General features: G+C 37.2%; 6 protein-coding genes across 6 annotated transcripts; 1 reads left to right on the top strand and 5 right to left on the bottom strand.

Moving 5' to 3' along the window:
• Positions 1-2,251: 2,251 nt before the first annotated feature.
• LOC117574911 (activin receptor type-2B) lies at positions 2,252-8,025 on the bottom strand. The gene is made up of 6 exons (XM_034258956.2): positions 7,418-8,025; positions 5,425-5,610; positions 5,161-5,337; positions 4,249-4,394; positions 3,363-4,178; positions 2,252-3,283 (listed from the first exon to the last, which is right to left on the bottom strand). The coding sequence occupies exons 1-6, from the start codon at positions 7,464-7,466 to the stop codon at positions 3,104-3,106; spliced, it is 1,554 nt and encodes a 517-aa protein (XP_034114847.1). The 5' UTR covers positions 7,467-8,025; the 3' UTR covers positions 2,252-3,103.
• A 623-nt stretch (positions 8,026-8,648) lies between these two features.
• LOC117574220 (deoxyhypusine hydroxylase) lies at positions 8,649-9,780 on the bottom strand. The gene has a single exon (XM_034257925.2). The coding sequence runs from the start codon at positions 9,695-9,697 to the stop codon at positions 8,789-8,791; it is 909 nt and encodes a 302-aa protein (XP_034113816.1). The 5' UTR covers positions 9,698-9,780; the 3' UTR covers positions 8,649-8,788.
• A 145-nt stretch (positions 9,781-9,925) lies between these two features.
• LOC117574219 (enolase-phosphatase E1) lies at positions 9,926-13,551 on the top strand. The gene is made up of 4 exons (XM_034257924.2): positions 9,926-10,513; positions 11,342-11,668; positions 11,729-12,875; positions 12,938-13,551. Exons 1-4 carry the CDS (start codon positions 10,391-10,393, stop codon positions 13,006-13,008), a joined length of 1,668 nt encoding a protein of 555 aa, XP_034113815.1. The 5' UTR covers positions 9,926-10,390; the 3' UTR covers positions 13,009-13,551.
• A 249-nt stretch (positions 13,552-13,800) lies between these two features.
• Positions 13,801-17,104, bottom strand: LOC117575558 (sodium-coupled monocarboxylate transporter 1). Its single transcript, XM_034259818.2, has 8 exons — positions 16,806-17,104; positions 16,476-16,635; positions 15,919-16,036; positions 15,643-15,862; positions 15,440-15,580; positions 15,275-15,383; positions 14,685-15,217; positions 13,801-14,629 (listed from the first exon to the last, which is right to left on the bottom strand). The coding sequence occupies exons 1-8, from the start codon at positions 17,027-17,029 to the stop codon at positions 14,296-14,298; spliced, it is 1,839 nt and encodes a 612-aa protein (XP_034115709.1). The 5' UTR covers positions 17,030-17,104; the 3' UTR covers positions 13,801-14,295.
• A 697-nt stretch (positions 17,105-17,801) lies between these two features.
• Positions 17,802-20,758, bottom strand: LOC117575557 (sodium-coupled monocarboxylate transporter 2-like). The gene is made up of 8 exons (XM_034259817.2): positions 20,449-20,758; positions 20,219-20,378; positions 20,046-20,163; positions 19,773-19,992; positions 19,572-19,712; positions 19,398-19,506; positions 18,240-18,772; positions 17,802-18,184 (listed from the first exon to the last, which is right to left on the bottom strand). Exons 1-8 carry the CDS (start codon positions 20,679-20,681, stop codon positions 17,824-17,826), a joined length of 1,875 nt encoding a protein of 624 aa, XP_034115708.1. The 5' UTR covers positions 20,682-20,758; the 3' UTR covers positions 17,802-17,823.
• Positions 20,759-21,960: 1,202 nt separating this feature from the next.
• Positions 21,961-25,279, bottom strand: LOC117574358 (sodium-coupled monocarboxylate transporter 2). The gene is made up of 7 exons (XM_034258192.2): positions 24,802-25,279; positions 24,619-24,736; positions 24,074-24,141; positions 23,864-24,015; positions 23,658-23,798; positions 22,597-23,080; positions 21,961-22,536 (listed from the first exon to the last, which is right to left on the bottom strand). Exons 1-7 carry the CDS (start codon positions 25,177-25,179, stop codon positions 22,081-22,083), a joined length of 1,797 nt encoding a protein of 598 aa, XP_034114083.1. The 5' UTR covers positions 25,180-25,279; the 3' UTR covers positions 21,961-22,080.
• Positions 25,280-25,838: the final 559 nt, after the last annotated feature.

Raw genomic sequence — 25,838 nt, forward strand, 5'->3', positions numbered from 1 at the left:
TATATATATGATATATACAAATATATATACTATATAATATATATATATGAATTGTATAACAGAATCTATTTTAGTAAGACGCACAGGACTTGGCATATTGTTGGAAAACTTTACACATTTAGCATTTTATAGTGGACGATTTTTTTCCAGACAGTTTATAACATACCGTGTACTTAGTAATAATTTAGTAAACGAAGGCGAGATTGGATAAGTCTGATATTGTGGCAACGGGGGCAAGAAGTAAAACTACAACTGAAATGGTCCAAAAAGTCTAAAAAAAAAACTACGTAGAACGAAACCATAAATACATTTTTTTATTTTTTAATAAGCAAGCTCACAAGCTCGTATACATTTCGAAATGAATTATCTTACTAACGCTCTTAGGCGACAAATACATATTTGATTAACTACGTTAATTCATGAGAATTTTGAAAATTATGTATAGTAATTAAAAAGTATATTTAATTTAGTTATATTTAAAAAAACTCATGTATTTAAATTATATTCGAATTGTATTGTATCTATCATTAGAAGTTGTAATAAAGAAAGAAGGCGATCAAATTTTTGAGTTTTATTGAAATATCATGCAAATATAAAATGAGGTTCTAAAAAAATAAATACAAAACTTCAGCTTACCTTCTCCTTTGATATAAATTTCAGGAAGAAAACTTTCATATGCAAATTAATATTAAACTCATGGATGAGCATTTATTTTATATCCATTATCATAGAACTTTTAATGTCATTAGAGTTTTGAATAACATGATTTTGTGTTCGAATATGTGTTTTTTATAAAATGTGAATCGCAAGTTGAATGTTTTTAAAACATTTATCATAATTCTACATTAAACAGTATCTTTTCTTTATTATTTCCACTGATCCATTGTCTGTTTCATATGATTTAATGTGAATGCGAGTTGGACTGCTTGTATAACTTGTATAAAAAGTTGTTAGAAATTCAATTATACAATAGGTTTTTGATATTGTATTTCAGCTATTTCGTGAGATGAAATACGGGGGTTATCTTTCATTTTTGATATGTAACAAACTACTCTGATGCACAATTTATTCGGTTTTTGATTGTGTTCTCAATTTGAATACTGTTTTTTTTGCGATATATTTTAATACTAATATGATCCAACCACTTTTAAATTATTGTTTCTATGTATTTCCAGCACCGTTTAAATTAAATAATGTCAAAAATTATTGTAACAAAATTATTGCTATTATCATTGTTTTGTTGTGTATTAAATTATTTATGTAAGTTGCTCAGAATTAAAATCAGGTAATGAAGCTTTGTTTGTATCGTAAATTGCACATATTTGTATCTGTTTGCTATTTTCATATGATTCAAATAGCTAAAGATTACTCTGTAAGTACTCAACCAATCAATTCGGTTGGTATAAGTTTGATATAATGTCTTGTATTGCATGCTATATAGTATTAAATCGAAATTTAGAAACGATAATTGATTGATAAACTGTTTCCCGACTATTTCCATAATTTCCTTAAGCTAATGTTTCTTCATTTTTTTAATTTCTTATTTAAAACAATTTATGATTATGAATATTTGTGTGTGTACGTATTTTCGAAATTTTAACAGTCAGTATGAAACATTAATACGGTTGATATAGATTTAGATGTAATGTGAAGATCGTAGCCAGCTTTCCATCACCAATTTCAATCATACCAATGGCGATATCAATTCAATCATATCGTATGCAAATATCCATTATAAGCTTTAGATCTAACGTGTTGTCCAAGACATGCAATATGTACACGGTTTGTGTGGATGTAACAATATTTAACATACCTAATCCGTAGTATACTTAATTATGTTTTATCTTTATGTTGATGTTACTTAATTTTTAAATGCCTTGAATGGATCGCAGCATGTGCTTTATAAGTCTGCTAAGTCTGCGTGTAATTTCATTCAGTTATCATTAGTTAAGATGTACGTACTATATGTGTTTTTGTTTTTGTTATCGTAGGGTATCGTATGGTGCGCATATGCGCTTTAAATATAATATTCATTAAAAAGAAACTTTCATTTGAAAACTTCAGGTGTTTCTTGTACTGTTCAGTAAAATGTATGTATATATAAAAGTGTATATACTTGTGTTTGTCTGTGAGTGTTTTGTATTGTGTGTTCTATAACAATATTTGTATGTAAGAGTGCGTTTTTAGGGTTAATTGGCACTACACTACGAAATAATAACAGTAATCCAAATCAAAGAAAACAAAAGACATCTCAAATTAAAGCTTATACAAAAAGACTGTTTAAAGTATTTATTCAAAATACAACATTAAGAGCACACTTGTGTGCAGAAAAATTAAAACGATACGTGTAAATACATAATAAGAATTAATCATAATTTTAAACATTAAACTTAACCGTTAGATACGCGCTTTCGAGAAGTTGTCAACTCTTAAATGAAAAAGGGAGGACATCAACGAGAATGGCTGGGATTGGCAAATAATTCAACATCTTACAGTGTTACAAAATAAAGTTCTAAGTTCTGGTCGAATCAAATCAACGAACTAAAACAAAAAAAGTAATTAAACAATTAAATGTATGCGTATATAGGTATATCAGTCAATGAAATTAATGTGAAATGATTTACAAAACATAAGTATGTAAGCATGGATGTATGGATATATGTACGTATGTATATGTATGTCTGTGTGTATGATCATGTGATGTTCATGAGCAGCCAGTGAATTTTGGACTTATCCATTTTTCCAATTGCCCAGGCAAGATAGTTTTGAAAATGTTCAAATCTCTCTAGTCTAGTTTTACATTTAACACTTTGTTCTTTGTTCAGCTTACACTAAGCTAATGTCTAAGTGGAATCAGGGCCGGGAACAGGTTATATGTGTATTGTATGTTTAAATAAATGGCAGCTGCCAATTTGCTGTTGATAGCAGCACATTTCAGTTTTCGTAGTTTCAATATAAAAAAAGAGCTGCCTACGCTGAATACAAATCTCGAAACTAAATTAATGAAATTAAAAAATTAAAAATTAATCGACGATCTTAGGGGGGGAAGGATGTGCGTCTAAAATCACAGCTTAGATGCGTAAGCTGTGATTTAGTACCGATTCTATAAGCAATTTGTGGTCTCTTTTGCGTCCTCAATATTTGTGTGATTCTTGATGAGCAGCTGCGTTGTTGGATATTTATTCAACTGGGCAAAGCGCTCCATGACGCATGAAGAGCTGAGACGCGCCTCGGCATCGTGATCCCAGCACTCCTCCATTGTATCGCAAAATATGCTTAGACCCTGCAAAAAACACAATAACGAATCAATCAATCGAATGTAATTCACAGATGTCGAACGTCAGTTGTTAGTCATTACTTACCGGATGGGTGCGCCAAGTGCTGAGTAAATGTGGACGCAACTTTTTCATAACAACGCTCTCTTGCACCTCATCGAGTGTGGGACGCTGACCAAGTTCTGCCTCAAATGGTAGTTGGAATTCGCCCACAGGCCCCACAACTTCGCAGCGTGAAACCATTTCCCACAATACCAAGCCGCAAGCATAGACATCAATACGCAAAAAGGCATCGCGATTGAAGTTAATCGCACCCTCGAGCACCTCTGGTGCCATGTAACGACGTGTGCCCACCTGACCATGAGTGTCGCCACATGGTTTGCCCGGCTGGAAAATCATGGCCAGTCCAAAGTCCGCTATGCAAGCCGTCAAATCGCCTTTGAGCAAAACATTCTTCGATTTAAAGTCACGATGCGCAATCGAGGGCTTCAAACCCTCCGCCTTGTTGCCCAATATCTCCTCATGCAAATGGGCCAAACCATTGGCCATGGACTCGGCAATGCGACAAAGCTCTGTCCAGGAAATCGTATGCGACTTGAGATAATCACAAAGGGAGCCATTATGTTGATATGTGGAAATCAGCCAATATTCGGGCTTATCCAAATGCTTTTCAACGCCCAAAAACTCCAAGATGTTGGGATGTCGCATGCGCGGCAATTTGTAAATATCATTCTCCGTTGTCCACGACTCCTTTTCCTGCATGCGAAAGATTTTCACGGCAACATCTTGGCCATGCAACTTGGCCTGCCACACGTCGCCAAAGCGACCGCTTGCCTTCTGCTCCAGCAATTGTATTGGACGATTGCTCAGCAATGGCGACGAGTTTGTTATTTCCGCCTCATGCTAATAAATCGGGTAAATTAACATTAATAACAGTATTCCATTTAAAGCATAAATCCAGTTCAATACTCACAGTTGGTATCTCATTAAAGTGTGCTTGCTTGCGACGTCGATAGAAGATCAGAGTCACCATTAAGAAGACAACCAGCACAGCGAATACCGATGCTCCAATGACGTAGTACAACATGTTGTTGCTATCTTGCGTCTTCTCCTTGGGCACTGCAAATGGAAAAGTAAAATAAGTGTTAAGTATACGCAAGTTGTGCAAGGTTTCATGAATTGACTTTGACACATCCATCGCAATATGTCAACGTATAAACGCAGAGAGCAATTCATGCATATGGCCCTTTAAATGCTTGCTACAGGTGAACAACATCTCAAGTGGCACCTGTAGTTGGCACAGGGTTGACTCTGAACAAAACGAAAAACAGAAAAAACGAAAGTTCGCCCCCAATTTCGCATCTCTTTATATACTTCGTTGCATATGTACAACGTATGTACAATCTCTCAGAGAGATAAAAGGGGAGCTAAGCATGATACAACAACAAAAAAAAGAGAATGCAAAACAACACAAAGTGCCAAGGCACAAAAGGCGCAAATGGCAAAAGGCATCCCCAATTCAAAAAAAAAGTCATAATATGTATTCAAAAAAAAAAGGGGAGCGCAAAAAAAATGAAGCAAAAGAAAATATTAGCAGCAAGAACGTGCGGCACAGGCAAATGTTGCAACACACGAGGCAACACAACTCCACTCTTCATACGAAAGAGAGTTCGTTAACACGAAAAAACGTTGCAAGGGTCGCGTTTTGTTTGGTGGCACGCTTAGCCACGGCCGTGCCACCCTCGCAACTTGAAGATGCAATATGAAAAATAACAGGAAAAAAACAACACGCAAAAAAGGGAAACGAGGCAACGACGAGTTGAGTTGAGTTGAATAAATATGCTATGCCAAAATTGGGGTAAACAGAGCCCAGAGCCCTGCGTACCTTGTGTTGTCGCCTCTGTGGTGGTCGGTATCCATCTCTGGTTCGCATTGCACAGCGTTCCCTTGCAGCAGCAGAAATGTATGTTTCCTTGGCGCGGCTCGTTGTTGGTTACGCATTCGGTCTTGTTGCACTCATGCATTTCCGTGAAACAGCCCTTCATCTTGATTTTCTTGATGCCTGCAAGCGCCATAACAAAAATAAAAATAAATATGTATAAATATAAAAATACTGTTGCAACTACTGTGTGTATGTCTGTATACATACCCGTCTTTTCGTCAAAGGTCCATAATGCATAACAGCTGGGGAATTTATCCGGCTCCACCTGGCAATGCTCGATGGTGGTGGTGCAAACACCATTCGTATTGCACTCCTTCTCATCGTAATGCTCGCAATTAATGTTATGGCCATCGGGCAGAATAGCGCCAGCGGTCAATTGCAGCAAATTGCAGGCTGCAAAATATCAAATAAAATAAAGTAACATAAATAAATAAATCACATATTCAAAAGCGAGAGACGAAAGCACATTAAAATGGTTGTTGTTGTTGCTCTGGCTGGCTGAATGGTAAATAAGTCACTTAAATGCAACTGGGGGATTTGAGCAAATGAGCGGTTCGCCTTTGTAAACATATCATGTATCTACCACACACTTGCCACGGACCAACGACCCTAATCGCAATCCCAATCCCAATCCCCAAATGGGCTTAGTTACAGAGTCATTGCAATCGCGGAGCGACGGGGAGACTCCTCAATGAGTGTTGTTGCCATTGAAAGCCAAATGCAGAACTTTCAGGCTCCCCTCCAACAACAACACCAACTACAAGAACAGCAACAACAACAAAACTGTACGCAACCCCAATTCATGCAGAGGACCATACAAAATTAGCTTCACTGGCCACCCGAGCCTTTGAGTGGGCCTTGTGTGTAACCCCAATGCAGCTGCACAGCTCAAACTGCTGTGTTTGTGTACGTGTGTGTGTGTTGTATGCATATGTGTGAGCGCAATTCGCGCGCAAATCCACGTGTGAGTATGCTTGCAGTAAAGTGCACAGTGGTGTGTTAATATATTCGATGCTAATGCAAATTAATTGACTGTTTATATATAGTACACAGTATGTCAATTAATTGGTTACAATAATAACAGGCCTGAAACTCGTTTTGCATATTATATTTCATGTTAATTTATTGCTTTCCTCAACATTTATCTGATGTACTATAATAAAGACTATTGACTACAATCAGAACTCAAACTTTTAAAAAATGTTTTTAAAAAATCAAATAAAAACATTCGAATTACTTCGAATTCACATTGTCAATTTATTGCTTGCAAACATTGAATTCATATTTCATTTCTTTGAGGCTAATGTAGTTTAATTGACAATTGAGATATATATTATCAGAAAAATGCAGAAACAATTTAGTTGAAAAAAATATATTTATATGCAACAAAGACTTCTCTCAATCAATCATAATAAATTAACATAGATTGTTGATCGACATTTGCCCTCAAATTAGAGTGTAATTAACCGAGTCTGTTCCACTGTGCCCGGGTAATCGGATCTGTGTATGCGCATATACACACATATGCATGCTTGCATATCGCTTAAATGCATGTGTGCAGATGTCAGTGTGTTAGCGTGCTTTATAGTAAAGTAGATACATAAGCATGCACATTATGCAGATTGAAAGGGGATGAGTTTAAAGTGGCGCTTGTTGAAAGCGAAGAAAAGAAAAGAAACAACAACTGCGGCAGCGAAGCAGCGAAGAGAACGCATGAGAGCAACAGAAGAGTTGCTCTGCTACTAACACAACACAACTAAAGGAGATTTTTCGCCCACGCGAACGAACGAGCATACAACAAGTTTCTAATGCAACGTCATCCATTCAAAGAAATCATTGTACTCACACACACACACACACACGCACATATTTATACTCCCACTCTTGTAGAGATACATTGGAAGGATTGTGGAAACAGTAGTAGAACGCAAAACATAATAAAGAGAGCAAAGCGCAATGCAAAAACCCACTACAAACAAAAAGTACGCGTCAAGCTTTTCGATTAGAGGAAGCAAAAGGAAGTGATTGTTGTTGTTGAACTGCTAACTGTAAATAATATCAAAGGCGGCTGTTACACGATCTACTTTATACACACACGCACACATTAACATACTCGCTGGCAACAACAATCAGAGAATTCGTATTTACATACAATAAACGTTCATATGTATATACACATATACATATATATTATACATACCTAGAATAAGCTGCGCCACAAGATAAAGCACAAAATCGTTGTTAGACATTATTACTGCGTTATCGCTCTCCGCCTGTAACTTGTTTACAATACAAAATGTATACGTAACTAAACACGCGCGTTGGGTTAAGAGAATTTCTCGTTTATTTCTTTTTAATTTGGCACATTTATTTCTCGTTGCGTTTTAACTTTTGGCTTATTTTTCTAATCACAAGTTAATTAATTAGGCTTAATGCAATACTCTGTTATACACATAATTTTGTTTGGATGCACTTTTTTATAAGCCTTAGAACTTTTTAATATTTCATGTTATGTATATTATTATGCATCTGTGCATGTGTGTGTTGTGTGAGCTGGTGCTGCATATGTGTGTGTGCAATTTATTTTCCGCTTCTGTAGCCGCAGCAGCAGAATTGCTGACCACACGTTTTTTTCATATACATTATCACGCTTTTCATTCGAGTCAGCTTTTCCGCATATATCACATATTTTTCTGTGGCACTTGAAATTATGTTTTAATATTGCAATCTTGTTACTTTCTTCTGTTTTTAAGCGACTTTTGCGTCCAGTTTGCTCTCGCTATCACGGTAGGTGCAATTGTAACAGTGTGACCGTTAGTTGGATTTTTAAACATTACTTTTTTAAGTTCGGAAATATACCGAATTATACCATTTTCGTAATTTCATTGGAAAAGCACAAAGGCGTATCTCGTTTAAATGTTTTTAAATATCCATTTGTGATATTTATAGACCTACATTAAATAATTATATATTACATCCACACTGCATTGAACAACACTCTTTTTCTAAAATGGCAACCTCGTGGCGAGTTTAGATTTGGTAATTAACTACATAAGTAATAAATGGTCACCTTAAGAGTTGAAATTTGATTATTTTTACTTTTGGTATTTTTAATTGTTAAACAATTCTATATTATATACAAAAACATAATTGTGTACATAGATTATAAATAACTGTTATATTTGTAGAGTGTTAAGAAAACTATAAAATTACACAATTTTTTGGGTCCACTCGCCACATCCAGTTCCAGCTTTTTTCTATATGTTCCAGTAGCCGTTAGATTTTAAATTCAAAAATATTGTTCCATTACGGAAAAGCATTTGTTTGTGTGTATTTTCTATGGGAATCCCAAGACAACAAGCTGAAGGTCAATTGTAATAAACTATTCTCGAGAAGAATGAAATCATCGTAAAGCAAAAAATGCGCAAGAAGTCACGTTTGTCTGATTATTTATCTCGCTTCTGATTAGATACGATTCACAGTTGCATACAAAACCAGGCGTAATACAAATAGAATATAAAATTTAACAAATATTATATACAATAAAATATGATTTTACTTAAACTAGCAATCACTTCGTTCCATCAAGTTTAGTTAAACCATCCGCATACTGAAATTCTGGACTATTCTCATACTCGCACATGTCCAGTGCAATGACGCAGCTTTCCTTCACAACGCGTTTGTCATCATCGGCATAACGATTCAAGATCTGAATGCATTCCTCTGTTGCAATGGCGCCCAAAGCTTCTGCGCATTCATGACGTACCATTTCATTCTCCAGACGATCCTCAAGATTTTCTTGCAAATGCGGAATGCTGCACGGCTCCTGCAATTGACCAAGGACAAAGGCAACCTCGTGACGGAACAGCGCTGACTTGTCCTTCAATCCCTCAGCAATGGCCAGTACACTCTCTTCGGTGCGCAGATTCCTTAGACTAAACATGGCGCGATAACGATCGAAGAGACTTTGAGTGGGATCCAAATAAATCGTCTTTAGTTCCTCGACGCTCTTCTTGCCAGCGGTGGGTGGGGAAGGATCCACCGAGGCATAAGGATTCTGATCATCCACCTGTTGGCCACTTTGCACCCAGCGCACGCGATCCAAGGCAATGGCACATGTTTCTGCAACCTCAATTACTGGATCCTCTTTGTATTTCTCGAGGAGTGGCAGCACTTTTGGATCTCCAATAGCACCCAGTGCTTCAGCAGCCTCGTGGCGTACCATCGGCTCTTGAGTGGTGTCCTCTAGCACCTTGGTGAGTATCTGCAGTGCCTGTGTGTCCTGCATCTGTCCAAGACAATAAGCTAACTCATGTTTGAGCAATGCGGAATCATCATCAAAGGCTTTGCTTATTGCCTCGATGGCTGTGCCGCCACCAATGTTCTTTAAGGTGAAGAGCGCCCTAAAGCGTTCTTTGAGCGGACGTTCCTTATTGTTTAGCACGCCGCCAATGGCATTGATCTGTTCCTGCGATACCATTTTTGAGTTTGACTTCCAAAATGTAAATAAAAGTATCAAAACGCCGACTGCCTCGTGGACGTGTGTAATGCAAAAATCAGTGTGACTGCAATATATTTTGAAAATGTATTTTTGCGGTCACACTGATTTCAGTGAAGTATACTATCGACATGCCGCCATTGTATTTTTCATCATAGCTATCAACACTCACAAAAAAGCCGCCATAAAAGATAGCTGTACAACACTAACGGCAAGAAGAAGAAAAACAGTCCAGTTGTTGAGTTACGTTTATCTTGCGCTTGTAAAGAAAACGTCGAAAAAGTGTTAAATACATCATATTTTATAGCAAAAATTAGTGCAAAACTTAATTCAATATACACAGTTGCTAAATACAATAAGTTAAATTGTTAATTTTTGTGCAAAATTAACATAAATAGCATTTAAAAATTTTGCGCGTTCACGGTACGTTGTTCAGCGTGGCGTGTGTGTATGTATGTAGTACATACGTGTGTATGTGTGCGTAATATACCTGCTAGTTGATTTTGTGTTGAATCGTCGTTGCGCCAGTGCAAGCAGTAAAGGGAGAGCAAAAGAGAACTCGCTACTTTGAGAGTGTGAAGCGTTGCAACTACAAAAAAAAAACATTGCAAAATACAAGTTATTGTATTTTGTAAGCTAAATTCGTAACGAGCAGCGAATCGATTTGAAAAAATAATGTCTGACGAAACGAGCATACAGCAGAAACCTGAAGCAGAGGCGATTGCGGGCACAAAAGCTAACAATGCTGATGATGCGGCTATTCAACCGGCGGCGGGAGCGAATGAGAAAAAGACACCAGTAAGTTAATAAATGCAAAATTTCATAAGGTTGCTTATAGTCACAATTAACACCGGGGGTCGTCCGATAAGAGACCGCGCTTACTACCTACACACATACACGTACGTACAGTGGGGAACAGAATTATCTGGAAGAGTGTGCGCACATACATACAAATACAGTATATCAAATAATATGAGTGTAACAAAAAAAAGACACGCAGTATTTTTCCAAAATAAACGTAGCACACTCACGCATACATGCATATTTTAAGTGTTGCTGCATTTCATTTGATTTTTGCATTTATTTTCTATTTACGCTCGTTCTTTCTTTCGTGTTGATGTTAATTTATGAATGTGTGTGTATTGTGTTGCCCTCGTGTGTGCGCGCGCTTTTCACAACAACAACCCCTACACCAGTGTGTGTGTGTATACGTACGCTATAAGTGTGCATGTGTGTGCGTATTTGTTTTTGTATGTACGCGTGGTGTTGTACAACACTCGCTGCAAAGTAATTCTCGTCGTCTCTTTTGTGCACGTTTGTATTGTAGCGCGCGCGTCTGTCTCGTTCTCGTTTGTTTTTATTTTTCTTGTTCTCTTTTCGACTTTTTGTTGTTTGCTGTACTTTGTCATACATGAGCTGTGTGTGTGTGTAAAGGTTTTTAGATTTTTTTTTTGCCTCTATATTTGCCGTTAAAATACGAAATGAATGAATGCTTGTTTCACTTGGATTCACCCAAATTCTGTTAATTGCCTCTTTAGTGTTTAACCCTCGCGAACATTCATTTAAGCGGCAAAACGGAGTGTGTTGTTGTTGTTGATAATAATCGTATGTAAACAATTATTGTAGAAACGCACACCGAAGCGCACTTCGTTCATTGAGAGAGCACAGCGCGAGAGCGAGGAACTTGTTCGCACAATGGGCGGCAGTTTGGAACTGGAGGGCGGTCGACGCACTCGATCCAGCACGCGTGGAACGCCGACACGTGCAGCCGACACCATTACACCGCCACCCAGCAAAAAGGCGCGCACATCGCCAGCGACAACAAAGAGTGGCGGAGGACGAGCTGGACGTGGAGCACGCAAACTGGATGTCGGAGGCGACGAAGATCCCGAGCCGGTGAAAGCGAAACCAGCTGAGAAGCCTGTGGTAGCCGCATCACCCGCCAAGTCAACTGTAAGTAATTGACTTTATCAACTGCATAACAGACGCTAATTGTTAATTATTCTATTGTAGAGCGCTGCCAAGAAAGATAAAAAGGAGGAGAAGGCGGAAAAGCCCAAGGAAGTGACGCCAAAGAAGGGCAAAGAGGGTGCAAAGAGCACAGCAGCAACTCCTGAGAAGAAAGCAACAGACAAAAAGAAGGAAACCCCAACCAAGGTTGCTGAAACCAAGGATCAAACGGACTCGGCTGAAAAACTGGATGAAATCAAGGAAGAGACACACAATAATGTTGAACACGTTGACGATAAAGACAAAACAAAAGAAAAAGATCCCGAAGTAAAGGAGAAAGCCGCGGAAGAAGAGTTGGCAGCAAAACCTGAAGTGGTAGCAGAAACAGAACCAGTTAAACCCGAAGAACCATCGAGTAATGCTACTGAAACAGAACCAGCCGTATCAGCCATGGAAGTGGATGACGATGACGTCGATGAAGTTAAAGAGAAAGAGGAGCCAAGTGCAGCACAGCCTGTTGCTGACACAACAGCCTCCAATGCCTCTTCTTCTGTACCTGCTGAAGCCACAGAAACTGTACCCGAAACCGTAAACGAAACTGTGGAGGAAACCAAGGCGTCAACATCAGAAACACAAGAAAAGGAAAAAGAGAGTGTTGAAGAACCAAAAACCGAAGCTGAACCCGCCAAGCAGCCAACGCCGGAGCCCATGGAAGTGGATTCTAGTTCGAAAGCTAGTTCCGAAGCTGCCAAACCCATATCATCACCCGTGAAAGAAACTGCGCCTGTGGATGACGCTGTCGAGCCCGAAGCGCCAGCAGCACCAGCATCGACATCTGAAGCTGTAGCCGAAACTAAAGCAGAACCAGCAACAGAACCAGCAGCAGCAGAAAGCAATAATGAAGCCGCCGTTGAGCTGGCCACCGAAGTTAAGGAAGATGCACCAGTCGAAACTACAGAAAAGGAGGCAAGCGAAGTAGAAAGCACAACCACAACAACTACAACTCCTACCACCACTACTGAAAATAATACGGCCGTTGTTGTTGATGGTGAATCTGCTCCAGAACCTGCTGCACCTGTCACCAATAATGATGTAAGCAAACAGGCGCCAATTGTTGCAGAAGATTCGGCTGTAACGGAGCCATCGGCGGAAACACCCGTCAAGGAGTCGCAGACCAACTGTGAAAACAAGTCCGAGCACAATGACAACGGTGAGTAGTAATAATTAACTCTTCCACATATCCAGAGATTAATGTAAATATTTGCATTGTAGGCGAACCGAAGATTGTGAATAATGCTGCTGAGGATGGTGAAAATCATGCAACGCCGCAGGCTTGCAATTAAAGCGGATATGATGCAACAACAAAACAAGAACAGAAGATCGTAAAAATAACAAAATACACCAATAACCAATAGCGCGTGCCGAATGCGTACAAAACGTAACTTCGACGCGATTCGACAAGAGATGCCGCCACAATACAATATGCAAATCATTTGAAATTTCCTAAACTGAGGCGCCGTCATCTTAGCAACAACGCAGGTTCAATTTGTATCCTTACAATTGTCAAGTCTCTTTTTTTTACCTTAAACACACAAACACACACGAGAAATGATACGCGATTGCAATTCTCTAAGCGTCTTCCAGTCTTTGGCTACAAAAAACATAAGTAATATCTTAGGTCTTAGACTGTAATCGATGCTGGATATTCAATGCTGGTATCTGTGTGCGCAATATATATATATATATACATAAATATTATTATGATAACAATCATAATCACTTACAGCAGACAGAAACTAATATATAAGGTGTTCATCTGTCTGCCAGCGCAATCCCCCCAAAAAAAAAACAAAACTACCCCACCACCAACCCCCCGCACACAAACACATTGTTGAAAGCATCAAAACTATAAATAATATGTATGTGTACATTTAATTAAATTGGAATGAAAGAAAACAAAACAAAAATCAAATACATTACTGAGAAATGTATGTAAAATAGATGTTTTTAAATTATAAGACATAATCTTTAATACAAGTCTAATTTTAAAAACTAATTTGGACAACACTCAAAAAAACTAAAACAATCAAAACAAAAAAAAACCCCAAAAGAAGAAAAGATTTTTTAACAACTGATGCGTCGATCGTGGAATTATTTACATAAGTCTAATGTTTATCAATGCCATTCTTCACACTTACCTGGCTATTAACAATATACAACTACAATTATTATATACAAATTATACTTTAATTTTGGAATTTATTTTCTTCATTTCGTTTCTTTGAGAAAACTGTTCGCTCACAACAACTTTAAAGCATTTAGTTTATAACGTTAATTTGTCAGTCGCATCAATTGTGTATTCCGCAAATCCAGAGTGAAATCTTATCCAAAACCAGATCTTAAATCATAATTTACGAGTATAGAGTACTGTAATATTTTTCAATGAAAAATTGCGATGCGAATCCTTTTTTACAAAACTGAAATGCTGAAATAATCAGTCAAGAGACCGTTTTTGTATGTAGCTGGATACTTTTTGTGTAAGCATAATTCTTCATTTAAATATTCTTTTGTAAATAAATCTTTTAAAAATGCAAAAGAGAGATAACACATGCGTTTTCTTCTATATAACATTAAAGCGGCTGCTGCTGCTTCTCTTGTGCAACTCCATTAGTCTCCTTTTCATTTTCTTTCAGTGGCAACTCCTCCATCTCCAAAACAGGCTCAGAGGCATTGATCATGCGACGCACAAACGGTGAATACAATTTTGGATTCTGCTTTTCATTCTTGTCTCGCGGCCAAACATAGCTCATGGGTATCGCCCAAACGAATATCAATATTGCACCAATCACTTTATACCAATAGAAGGATATATCATAGACGGAAAAGTCGCGGTTGCTGCCAAGGGCGGTTGTAACCTGAGTTGGCTCTGTTGTTGTGGCTGCAGTGGTTGGCAATGTGGCGTTACTAAAAATTGTATTTAATTATTTAAATGTTTAATGTTGAGCTCTTTCAGACTTACTATGCATTGAGTATGGAATGCAGCCCACGAGCCTCGCATTGATCCAGTGAATTGGGCAACGGATCGTATCTGATGAGACCAGCTTTAAAGTTCAGCTGCCCATTGATTATAATCCAAGCCATCACGATCACACTGAAGAGAATGCTGGTCACGGCGACTTTTCCATTCACCCGTGGAACGAACATGCCCAGCAAAAAGACACCCACAACGGCGCCCATATTGATGCCGGTTATCGTCCACATTGTCTGGAGGATCGACTTGAATCTCTGCACAAGTAAACCACCCAAAATGCAGTAGCCTCCCATGCCAATGACAATCAACTTCATGACGCCGTTGGCTCGGGCTTCTGTGTGTCGAATGTGCGGTTTGATGTAGTCGAAATAAACCACGCCTGCAAGAGAATTAAGATTGGCCGAAAGTGAGCTAAGCGAGGCGCTGAACACGCAGGAGATGAAGAGTCCTGGCATGCCAGCCAAGTTGCCCATGATGTCCTGTATGAAGAAGGGCATCATTTTGTCCGGCTTGCTGACCAACTAAGAAGAGAGAATTCAACAATGCGCTAACAAGTAGTTAAAGTGTGAAAAACTTACGCCAGCCAACATGGGATCGCAGCCGTAGTAGCGAGCAAACATAATGATGCCAGCAAAGGCATTAAAGAACATGATGACGAGGAAGCCAACGCCAGCAACGTACAGGGATCTGCAAGATTTTCAATCATTAACTAACAAATATATAAAATTTAATTCACCACTTACTTTTTGGCATGACTATAAGAAGGCAGCGACACAATTCGTTGCACGCAGCTCTGATCGAGCGCAATCTTGCCAGTCCACAGCAGCATGCCGCTGGACAAGCTGCTCCACACCGTCGCACGCAATCGAGGATCAAAACCCGTTCTATGAAGTTCAATAAATTAATATGCTTATTTAAATGCTTTGAAATGTGGTGCTTGACTTACATAAAGTCCATTCGGCCGCCTTCAGTGGCATACTCCAGCACTGTGCTCAATCCTCCAGTACGCATGGTGCCCAAGACACCCACCATGACCACAGAGATGAGCATGACGCCAGCCTGCACCACATCTGTCCACACAACAGCCTTGATGCCGCCCAACATAGTGTAGAAAACGCAGACCGAAGAGACCACCACATTGATCAGATGTATATTGACGCCAGTCACTGTAGAAATATTTGTTAATGAAACACATCTCAAAATATGATGTCCTTGAACATACCCTGTGAGAAGGCGAGCGAGGGTATAAACATGTACACGGGCAACATGAGGAATTGATTCAATATAAACGTCATTGTGATCAGTTGACGCGTGCGCTTGTTGAAACGCAACTCCAGATACTGTGAAAAAATGCAAAGATTTAACCTTAATAATTTTTGTTGTTAAATGTTTTCTTTTTATAAAATATCGAGTACTTAGAATTGAGTTATGAAAACTGAAAGAACACCATTATAATCATTATAATACATTGGATTATCCTATTCCAATTTGAACAAAATATTTAAATACAAAATTTAAGTTGATTGTGCGTTTTATTTTCTGTCGCTCAAAAAAAAGATTTTTCTTTTCCGAATATAGTAGCTTATAATGGTTAAGAATTTGTTATGTTAATGCTAAAACAGTTCTACTATTTTAGATTAACCATTAATGTGTAATTTAGCTTTAACTATTTCGTAAAAAATCTAGTCTACTATACCTCAAAGAAATTATGGTTAAGAAATTAGCGTTAATTTGTATTTTCGTTTCAACTATTTTATAAAAAAATCTAGTTTTCCATACCTCATAGCAGTTGAGAATGTTGTTGTCGTAAAAGGTAGGCACAATGATGTAAATCACAATTGGGATAGTGGGGATCATGGCCAGCACAGCGAATATAAACGTAAATCCAAAAGAATAGTTCTCCGCTGGAACCGACATGATAGCGACGCCCGAAAGTTGACTGTAATTACATAAGTCAATATTTAAGATCATCACGTTTTATAATGCGCTCCTGTTTGCGCACATTAAGATAACACTTGGAACGTGGCTGACGAAATTGACAACTGAGATGTTGATAATAAAAAAACTGCCACACACCGATTAAAACTGAGTCAGACTAGAACAACGCACCTGGAGACCAACGATATGGCTATGGGAAGTGTCTGCATTTTCTTGCCACCTCGCAGATATTCATCCGTGGTATTCTTGCCCTTGGCAAAGAAACCAAAGTAAACGCCAATAGCTGCCGACATGGACAGCATGACGACAAACACCGTATAGTCGGTGAGTCCGAAACGCAGATCCTCGATTCCTGCAGCTGGAATGCTGCTCGTTGTCGCCGTCGTCGTTGACATTTCCGCGTTAGGATCCTTTATTGACAGCCACGAGAGGAAAGATGACGATGATGAGCTGTTGGATGCTGTCAAGCAACTTGAAGCTTATGGTTATTACAATGTGACTTTAAACTTTCAAATATCACTGATAACGCGCTTATCAGCATGCACTATTATGAGTATATCTTAATCTCGTATCTGGCAGACGTTGTGGTAAAATCTTAATAGCACCTCGTAAATCTGTAGCGCTATTTACGTAGTTCTCATATGCCAATAAACCTGCCTCTTTCTCACATCAATGTTAAGATGCACATGACCCACTAAAAGAGCAACGCTTATTTATCAAGTTAATTCAGTTGAATCGAGAGTTTAATAACTCTTCAAGTGTTGTCTATTTTTAGGCGCTTTGATTTCACAAAGTTTTCCACAGCTGAATCACTGTTTTCATCATGGCATAATCTTCATTATTAAGTCATTAAGTTTATATGGAAGGTTAAGCTTCTTTTATCTGGAAGCTAACAACAAACATTAAATTTTTCATTGTCATTTTTCATTGAGGAGATGCGAATTAAATGGAGCATATCATGCAAAAAAAAAGATACAATTTTTCTCGAGAGGCGCACGTAACTAATAAAAATATTATCTTCAAACGTTTATAATGTAAGCAAAGGAACAAAAATAATTGTTGACAAGCCGAAAGAATTTACTATCAAGTGACGCAGTTTGACTATATTTTCTTTATTCTTAATTGAAGTTTGGTTTTTTACACGGTTTGTAATAGAAACCAAATTTCGGAGCGGAATAAACTTTGAAATTCAATCTGTGTCATATTTTGGTTTTTCAAATTTGGTTATATCAATATGCAGCTCAGGTTTCTCTTTTAATTGATCTCCATTCAGAGGCAGTTCCTCCAATTCTCTAACTTGATGGGGAGTCAAAAACTTGCGTATGAACGGTGAGAAGAGTTTGGGATTCTGTACATTCTTTTCATCCGACTTAAATATGTAACTTGCGGGAACAGCCCAGAGAATTGTTGCCAGAATACCAATAACTTTGTACCAATAGAATGATATTTCAAATACTGAAAACTCTCGATTGCTTTCAAAGGCGCCAGTGACCAAAGGTGGAATTTCCGGAACCGGAGTAGGTTTAATTGGCGTCGTGTGATTGTTGCGACTGAAGTTAAGAAATATATTAATAATTTACTACTAATTTAAACGGTTCAACTTACATGGCATTGGCAATCACATGAAATTGTGGTGCATCGCATAGATCCATGGAGTTTGGCAATCCTTCGTATTTGATGTGACCCGCCTTGAAGCTCATTTGTCCCTTGACGACGAGGAAGAACATGATGAGCACGCTGAATATGATGCTGGTCACGGCAACCTTGCCATTAGCACGTGGATAGAGCATGCCGAGGAAGAAGACGGCCACAACGGCGCCAGTATTAATGCCTGTGATCGTGATCACAGTCTGTATAATGGAGCTGAAGTTCTGCACCGCATAGCCACCCACAATGCAATAAATGCCCATGGCAATGATCACCAGCTTCATGGTTGCATTCGCACGTGCCTCGGTGTGACGAATGAAGGGGCGAATGTAATCGAAGTAGATGACACCGGCCAACGAGTTGAGAGTGGCGGAGAGGGTGCTGAGGGCGGCACTGAAGACACATGAGATAAACAGTCCCGGCATGCCGATCAGATTACCCATGATGTCTTGAATGAAGAAGGGCATCATTTTATCCGGTTTGCTGACCATCTGACAAAGAAATGTAAAGAGAAGAAAACTCAGTAAAATTAAAATGCAAAAATATTGAAATTTAAATGAATACAGTTTAAATAAACAATATATAATAACTTATTATGAAGTAAAGCACCGAAAATAAAAAATTGTGGTAGATAAAGTTATAAATATATCAAAAATTCGTGTTATAAAAAGTTATCAACAATTTTGTACAAGTAATTATTAAAATGTAGTACCGAAAAAAAAAACCAAAAATTTAATTGTTTAGAAAGCAATATTCAAAAGAATACCAACGAAAATACAATACAAAAATTATAGTAATTATTAATTTATATACAATAAATAATAATAAGTATATCTTACTCATTATTGTATATATAAACTAATAATTAAATAAATAAGTAGTATATAAACTTAATTGAATATAACATCCTGAACTACTAAGAAGTAAAGCAGTAGAAATAAATTAAAATAAAACAGCAATGAAGTTAACAAAAAATGTAAATGCTCAAAACTAAAACAGTGTAAATTATAAAGAAATAATTTGAATTAAAATAAAAATGTAAAGCAGAATAATTGCAATATTTGTAAACTACGAAATACAGAAGTACAAATTAAATTAAATTAGAAATTTACTTACTCCAGCCATCATGGGATCGCAGCCGTAATAACGAGCAAACATTATAATGCCAGTGCAGCAGTTGATGCCCATGATGATGACAAATCCAAAGCCAGCAATTACAAGTGACCTAATTTCAAAATAAATAAAAATATTTAAATATATCTAGAGTACAATAAAGATGAGTACACTCACTTCTTGGCCTGACCTAGAGAAGGCAATGAGACAATACGCTGCACACAACTCTGATTAAGACCAACGTGTCCCGTCCACATGAAGAGTCCTCCCCAGAAACCATTCCAAACTGTGATGCGAACACGTGGATCGAGGCTAAAGCTGTAAAAGAAATATAAAAGATTAAAAATGAAAACCCATTTAGTTCGTTAAACAACTTACTTCAAATCTAAACGTCCTCCGAGGTTGGCATTCTCAATAACAGCGTCCAATCCGCCAGTTTGTATAACGCCCAACACTCCGACCAACACCACAGAAATGAGCATAATGCAGCCTTGGACCACATCTGTCCAGACAACCGCCTTGATGCCGCCCAACATGGTGTAGAAAACACACACCGACGAAACAATCACATTGATGTAATGGATGTTCATGCCAGTTACTGTGAATAAGAATGAATATTACTGCCGAAAATAAATGTATTTTAAAATATACCTTGTGAAAAGGCCAGCGATGGAATGAACATAAACACGGGCAACATGAGGCATGCATTCATCACAAATGTTGCAGTCACCAGTCGACGCGTCAGCTTGTTAAAACGCACTTCGAGGTACTAAAAAAAAGAACTGCAATTGATAACTTTTAAAGACTAAGCTCCACTCACTTACCTCATAGCAATTGGAGACATTATTCTCATAGAACACCGGCACAATAATATAATTTAAAATTGGCACAACTGCCACCATTGCGATGACCATGAAAAAGTAGTTGACGCCAAACGAATACATCTCCGCAGGCACAGACATAATCGCAATTCCTGACAGTTGGCTGAGTCACATACGTATACGTAATATATGTTAGTATTAAGAGATATTGCGTATACGCTGTATTAACACACCTGGCTACTAGTGAAATAGCTATGGGTAGCGTTTTCATCTTTTTGCCACCACGCAGATACTCCTCGGTGGTGTTTTTCGCCTTGGAGAAGAATCCAAAATAGATGCCAATGAGCGCAGAGGCGCCCAACATTAAAGTGAACACCACATAATCCGTGATGCCAAATCGCAGCTCATCGGAGGTGTCCGAAGGAGTTGCCATAGTTGTGGCCAGTGTTGCGTTTGTACTCGACATTATCCTGTTTTAATTTACATTCAATCCTCTTTGCATATCCTTCAAGTTTGTTGTGCTCCGTTTAGCTGCTTAATACGCACTCGTTGACACTTTTGAGGCGTCTTGTTTTTAAATCATGATCTGCAACTGGATGTAGTATCTTATCGGTACCTTTGTATTACCTTTTATAGACGTGTGCTAAAGTCTTTGCAAGTAATAAAATAAAATAAATATGAATGCGTTCTATGAAAAGTGCTGAAGGAAAACGTATAAAAATACAAATTCGAATTCTAAAAATAAACGTTTATTCAAACTTTATAATTAAAAACAATATTAAAATTCTAAATTAAGATTATATTTACAATAATAAACTAACTTAAACTAATTTATATTCAATAAATTTAAAAATTATTTTTTGAAGAACAACTAAACTAAAATCAAATCATGATTTTTGTGAGTGCTTCTTTAAAGCTTTAACTTGAAAAATTTAATAAGTTAGTAAAAAATTCGAATCCTTTAAATGATAATTATTGTTAGTCATTATTCATTGTTATCAATTAAAAGTGTAAGCATACTTTTAGCACTGACTGTAAGCGAGCCTTCACTATATAAAGTTAATAATCTTGCGATTAATAATCTTCATGGAGTGAGCTTTGAACAAGTTTTATCTATCTGGTCTTAGTGTCAATAGCTTGATAAAGACGCTGATAAAGAATATTTAAATCTGCGAATCATCTTTGTGATGAGTCTAGAGCAGCAGACATGATAAGTACTGAGGTCCACCGTCTTTAAACTTTATTTTCAATCAAAGTGATTGACCAAGTCTACAATGGATGTGATTTATATCGATAGAACAGTAAAAAAGTTTGCAAAATGAGTTGAGAAAACTGAATATAGAGTATGTTGATATTATCATAATGAACCGAGATTGAAGTGCAAGTTTAATTATAGTACCATTAACCTAAATAAAGATAAACATTGTTTTATATTTTAAATATTAAAATCTGCAAATCATATTTGTGATGAATCTAGATCAACAGATACATAGACTTGATAAGCACTGAGCTCTTTCATGTTTGAACTTTATTTTCAATCAAAGTGATTGACCAAGTCTACAAGAGATGTGATTTATCTCGAAAGAACAGTATAGGTAAGTAAAACAGTTTCAGTTGAGAAAAATGTTAATATAAAGTATGTTGATGATATTATCTTGAGTCATTTCATAACGACCCGAGATTGAAGTGCAAGCTTAATTATAGTACCATTAACCTGAATAAAGATAAAAATCTTTTTTTGGGCATACAATTTATATTTTATTACACTTTAGTTTTACAATGTTTAAAACACGTACGAGTATGCTGCCATAGCACTAATATAGTTTACGACAGCTTAGATTTTACAATATGATTTTATGCTAATCTTATGCCTTGATTTTCTCGCCTTGTTTGGTGTCTACCTTCAGCTCGTGCATTTCATCGGCCGACGACGTGAGCTCATATTCCACAAAAGGTCTTACAATTGGCGATAAGAGTTTCACATCAAATTTGGCATCTGGCGCCGGTGATAAAACATAACTGAGCGTCAAACCCGTCACCCAGGTGATCACAAAACCAAGCGCTGTATACCAAGTGAACGACATATCAAGTATACTCCATGCTGGCTCCATTAGCGGCTCAGTTTGGACTGTTGCTGGAGTGCTGTTAACTGTGGCATTTGTGAGTGTTAACAAAGCGGATGTTGTGGCTGTGGCTGTGGCATTCTGGCCAGGACAATTGTCCGTGGTTGTGGGCATAAAATCGTAATGATTGCGACCCCAACTGCCAATCACAAGGTAACTCATAGCAGCAATGCTCACAATGATGCTCCAAAGAGCAGCCTGTAAAGGGAGCATAAATTACTCTCACATTTAGTATATATTGAAAGAAGTTTAACTTACTCGTCCATGTGCTCGAGGCACGAGCATGCCCAGCAAAAAGACACCAGCCACCGAGCCAAAGCTAATGCCGCCAATGGAGTAAACTATTTGTAATATAGAACTAAATTGTTCCACAACAATGCCACCAAAGATGCAATAGATGCCGGCAAATAAGACAAACAATTTCATAATCACATTCGCCTTGTGCTCCGTGTGATGAATATGCGGCTTGATGTAATCAAAGTAAACGATGCCACTCAACGAATTGATGCTGGCCGAGAGTGTGCTCAAAGCAGCGCTAAATACACAAGAGATGAAGACGCCGGGCATCCCAGTGAGATGCCCCATCACATCCTGAACCAAGTAGGGCACCATTTTGTCCAGCTTGCTGACTATGCCAAGGCTGAGGGGATCGCAGTCATGATAGCGAGCGTACATCACAATGCCCGTGTAGCAATTGAAGGTCATGATCAATACGAAGCCACAACCGAAGAGCACCAAGGATCTAACAAAGAAAAATAAAGAAATTAAGCAGAAATTCAATGAAATTTGTTAAAAGATAAAATACAGAAAGACAATGTATGTTAAAGAAAAAATGTGGAAAACTGGAATACAATTTTGAAGGTAGGGAATAATGTAAAGTCGAAATATTTAAATATACCAAAAGCTATCTTTGGTATATCAATATAATACTACATTGAAAATATACCATGGTTATAAATATAATATATACGTAATTCTCAACGAAAGCATTTAAAGCTCGAATATAAAAAATATACCAAAAGCTATATTTATTATATGTATCTATATACTGTCATATTAAAAATATACCATATAATTAAAAATATAAGAGATTGTCAACCAAAGCATTTAAAACCCCAACATAAAAAATATACCAAAAACTATATGTAGTATATTTAGTATATCAATATACTGCAACAGTGAAAATATTCCATAGAAAAAAAATTACAAGATTGTCAACCAATACAATTAAAATTCGACAGATATTATTGTAAATACCAAACATTTTTGGATTTGTGTTTTAGTCAGTGGTCTTATATTATAATTACATAACTTCTCACCTTCTGGCATGAGTTAACGATGGGAGAGAAACAATGCGCTGCACACAGCTCTGATTGAGACCCACATAACCTGTCCATGTAACGAGTGCAGCTCCGAATGTATTCCAGAATGTCGAACGCGTCTTCAGATCAAAGGTATAGCTGCAAATTAGCAAGAAAATAATGTTACTCACTACAAATATGAACTTTCTTTTAAGAAAACCCACTTGACTTCCAGTCGACCGCCTTTGTCAGCAATATCCAACACTCGACCAAGACCGCCCAGGCTTATTGTGCCCAAGATGCCCACCAGGACTACGGATATAACCATCACAGCTGCCTGCACTACATCTGTCCACACAACTGCCTTGATGCCGCCCTATAAATTAATATACTATTTATTAAGAAATCTATATGTAGTTGTTGGATTTACTTACAATCATTGTGTAGAAAATGCAGATGCTGCATATGATTGTATTAATAATATGCACGTTATAACCGGTAACTATGAAAAAATATGAAGATAATTGAATATAAAACTGAATATATATATTACAAGTATATAAAAATAAAGGTTCATATTATAGAATATCATTAAAAATACGATATAGAAAAAGCCAGACGAAACAATCAAGAAGGTAATGATAATACGAAAGATAAGTTAAAAAAAATGATTGCAAACGATGACGAGAAAAACTTTGACAATTAAAATTGTTAAGAAGTATTATAAACAGTGAAATGAAAACAAATAAGCTACAAAAAAAAGGTTAGTCCTAAGTTCAAGAATTTAATTCTAAAATACAATTATAATAATAATAAATAAATATAAATTGTGATTCGAACAGAAGAAATGTTGTAAAAGTCTACCCTCATTAAAAATATCCAGAATAGATCAATAAGTGTTTACCTATTACTCAAATATATTACATTTAAAATAAGATTATTTATTTATAAAATGAATAATTTATGTAGGTAGTCTTACCTTGTGCAAAAGCTAGCGATGGCAGGAATATGAAGATGGGCAGCATGAATAATCCGGTCATAACAAAGATGAAAGTCTGCAGTTTCCTCGTAGCACTGTTGAAACGCAACTCCAGATACTGTAAGCCAAGAAATGATGTGTGAACTGTAGATTAATTCCAATATTGAAGAATCGTAAGCAGACCTCGTAACAATTCGTAATATTGTTGTTATAGAAGACCGGAATTATCACATAGTTAAGAATGGGAACCACAAAGAACATGCTGATCACATTGAAGAACCAATTGATACCAAAGGCATACATCTCGGCAGGAATACTCATGATCGAGATGGCCGAGAGTTGACTGGCCACCAAGGATATGGCAATCGGTAGAGTTTTCATACGTTTGCCACCCATCAGATATTCATCTGTGGTATCCGCACTTTTGTTGAAGAATCCAAAGTAAACACCAATTCCAGCCGAAATGCTGAGCATAAAGGCAAAGACAATATAATCCGTGGTTTTAAACGTAAACTGATCGGCCAGAGCCTGTGACACGGTGTCGTTAAGTAACGCGGACATTTCGCGAGCGGATTTTTTGAATCTGATCTATGCGGAAGTTAAATCACAATTGGCTCATCTCTTGGTGTTAAGTTGGCTTTATAGAAAATCTGACGTCTTTGTCGTTGGGTTTTATCTATTGACACATAAAAGTTCTTATCTAAATTGTCATTTTAAAAGATTTGTAAATCTGACAATCTGAAAAACTAGCTCGAGGATTTCATGACGCGAGATAAGCATTATCAGCGTTATCTATTTCCAAACTCATTCATTTCTCTCAGCGATACTTGCAAGTCACAACAAGTTCGCAAAGTATATTTACCATATTATTTTTATTGAGATGAGATGTGATTAAAACTGAAAGTAAAGTGAACTCTGATGAGATTTACCTTCGTTGTATTTTATTTGCTATCAAAGTTATTGACAAGCCTTCGGGAGATTTGATGTACTATGATAATAAATAAGTTTACAAAATGAGCTAAAAAAGATGATTTGCATCCTTATCGAAATGTTATTAGAAAGTACTATAAAGTTAATATCTTTAGTTATTTCACAATGAGCCGAAATTTAAATGTAAGTTTCACAATCTTTATTTAGTTTATTATATTTTGCTGCTGGCGAATTATCTATAGTTTTACAATGCTTAAAATACAAAAAACAATCCTTAATCTGTAATTTTC

Source organism: Drosophila albomicans, chromosome 2R (genome assembly GCF_009650485.2).
Source record: "Drosophila albomicans strain 15112-1751.03 chromosome 2R, ASM965048v2, whole genome shotgun sequence".
Classification (NCBI taxonomy): Eukaryota; Metazoa; Arthropoda; class Insecta; order Diptera; family Drosophilidae; genus Drosophila; species Drosophila albomicans.

What these genes read in the sequence shown, in the direction of transcription:
- LOC117574911 (XM_034258956.2), bottom strand. Translation starts at nt 7,466, where the DNA reads ATGTCTAACAACGATTTTGTGCTTTATCTTGTGGCGCAGCTTATTCTA. An exon ending in ACTTTAATGAGATACCAACT is followed by an intron (nt 4,179 to 4,248) that starts GTGAGTATTGAA and finishes CCGATTTATTAG; the next exon opens with CATGAGGCGGAAATAACAAA. An exon ending in GCACTTGGCGCACCCATCCG is followed by an intron (nt 3,284 to 3,362) that starts GTAAGTAATGAC and finishes TGTTTTTTGCAG; the next exon opens with GGTCTAAGCATATTTTGCGA.
- LOC117574220 (XM_034257925.2), bottom strand. Translation starts at nt 9,697, where the DNA reads ATGGTATCGCAGGAACAGATCAATGCCATTGGCGGCGTGCTAAACAAT.
- LOC117574219 (XM_034257924.2), top strand. Translation starts at nt 10,391, where the DNA reads ATGTCTGACGAAACGAGCATACAGCAGAAACCTGAAGCAGAGGCGATT. An exon ending in CGAATGAGAAAAAGACACCA is followed by an intron (nt 10,514 to 11,341) that starts GTAAGTTAATAA and finishes CAATTATTGTAG; the next exon opens with AAACGCACACCGAAGCGCAC. An exon ending in CATCACCCGCCAAGTCAACT is followed by an intron (nt 11,669 to 11,728) that starts GTAAGTAATTGA and finishes ATTCTATTGTAG; the next exon opens with AGCGCTGCCAAGAAAGATAA.
- LOC117575558 (XM_034259818.2), bottom strand. Translation starts at nt 17,029, where the DNA reads ATGTCAACGACGACGGCGACAACGAGCAGCATTCCAGCTGCAGGAATC. An exon ending in GCCATATCGTTGGTCTCCAG is followed by an intron (nt 16,636 to 16,805) that starts GTGCGTTGTTCT and finishes ATGTAATTACAG; the next exon opens with TCAACTTTCGGGCGTCGCTA. An exon ending in TCTTATAGTCATGCCAAAAA is followed by an intron (nt 15,384 to 15,439) that starts GTAAGTGGTGAA and finishes AAAATCTTGCAG; the next exon opens with ATCCCTGTACGTTGCTGGCG.
- LOC117575557 (XM_034259817.2), bottom strand. Translation starts at nt 20,681, where the DNA reads ATGTCGAGTACAAACGCAACACTGGCCACAACTATGGCAACTCCTTCG. An exon ending in ATGTCTCCAATTGCTATGAG is followed by an intron (nt 20,164 to 20,218) that starts GTAAGTGAGTGG and finishes TCTTTTTTTTAG; the next exon opens with TACCTCGAAGTGCGTTTTAA. An exon ending in GGAGGACGTTTAGATTTGAA is followed by an intron (nt 19,713 to 19,772) that starts GTAAGTTGTTTA and finishes TTTCTTTTACAG; the next exon opens with CTTTAGCCTCGATCCACGTG.
- LOC117574358 (XM_034258192.2), bottom strand. Translation starts at nt 25,179, where the DNA reads ATGTCCGCGTTACTTAACGACACCGTGTCACAGGCTCTGGCCGATCAG. An exon ending in ATCGCTAGCTTTTGCACAAG is followed by an intron (nt 24,142 to 24,618) that starts GTAAGACTACCT and finishes ATTTTTTCATAG; the next exon opens with TTACCGGTTATAACGTGCAT. An exon ending in GCATTTTCTACACAATGATT is followed by an intron (nt 24,016 to 24,073) that starts GTAAGTAAATCC and finishes ATTAATTTATAG; the next exon opens with GGCGGCATCAAGGCAGTTGT.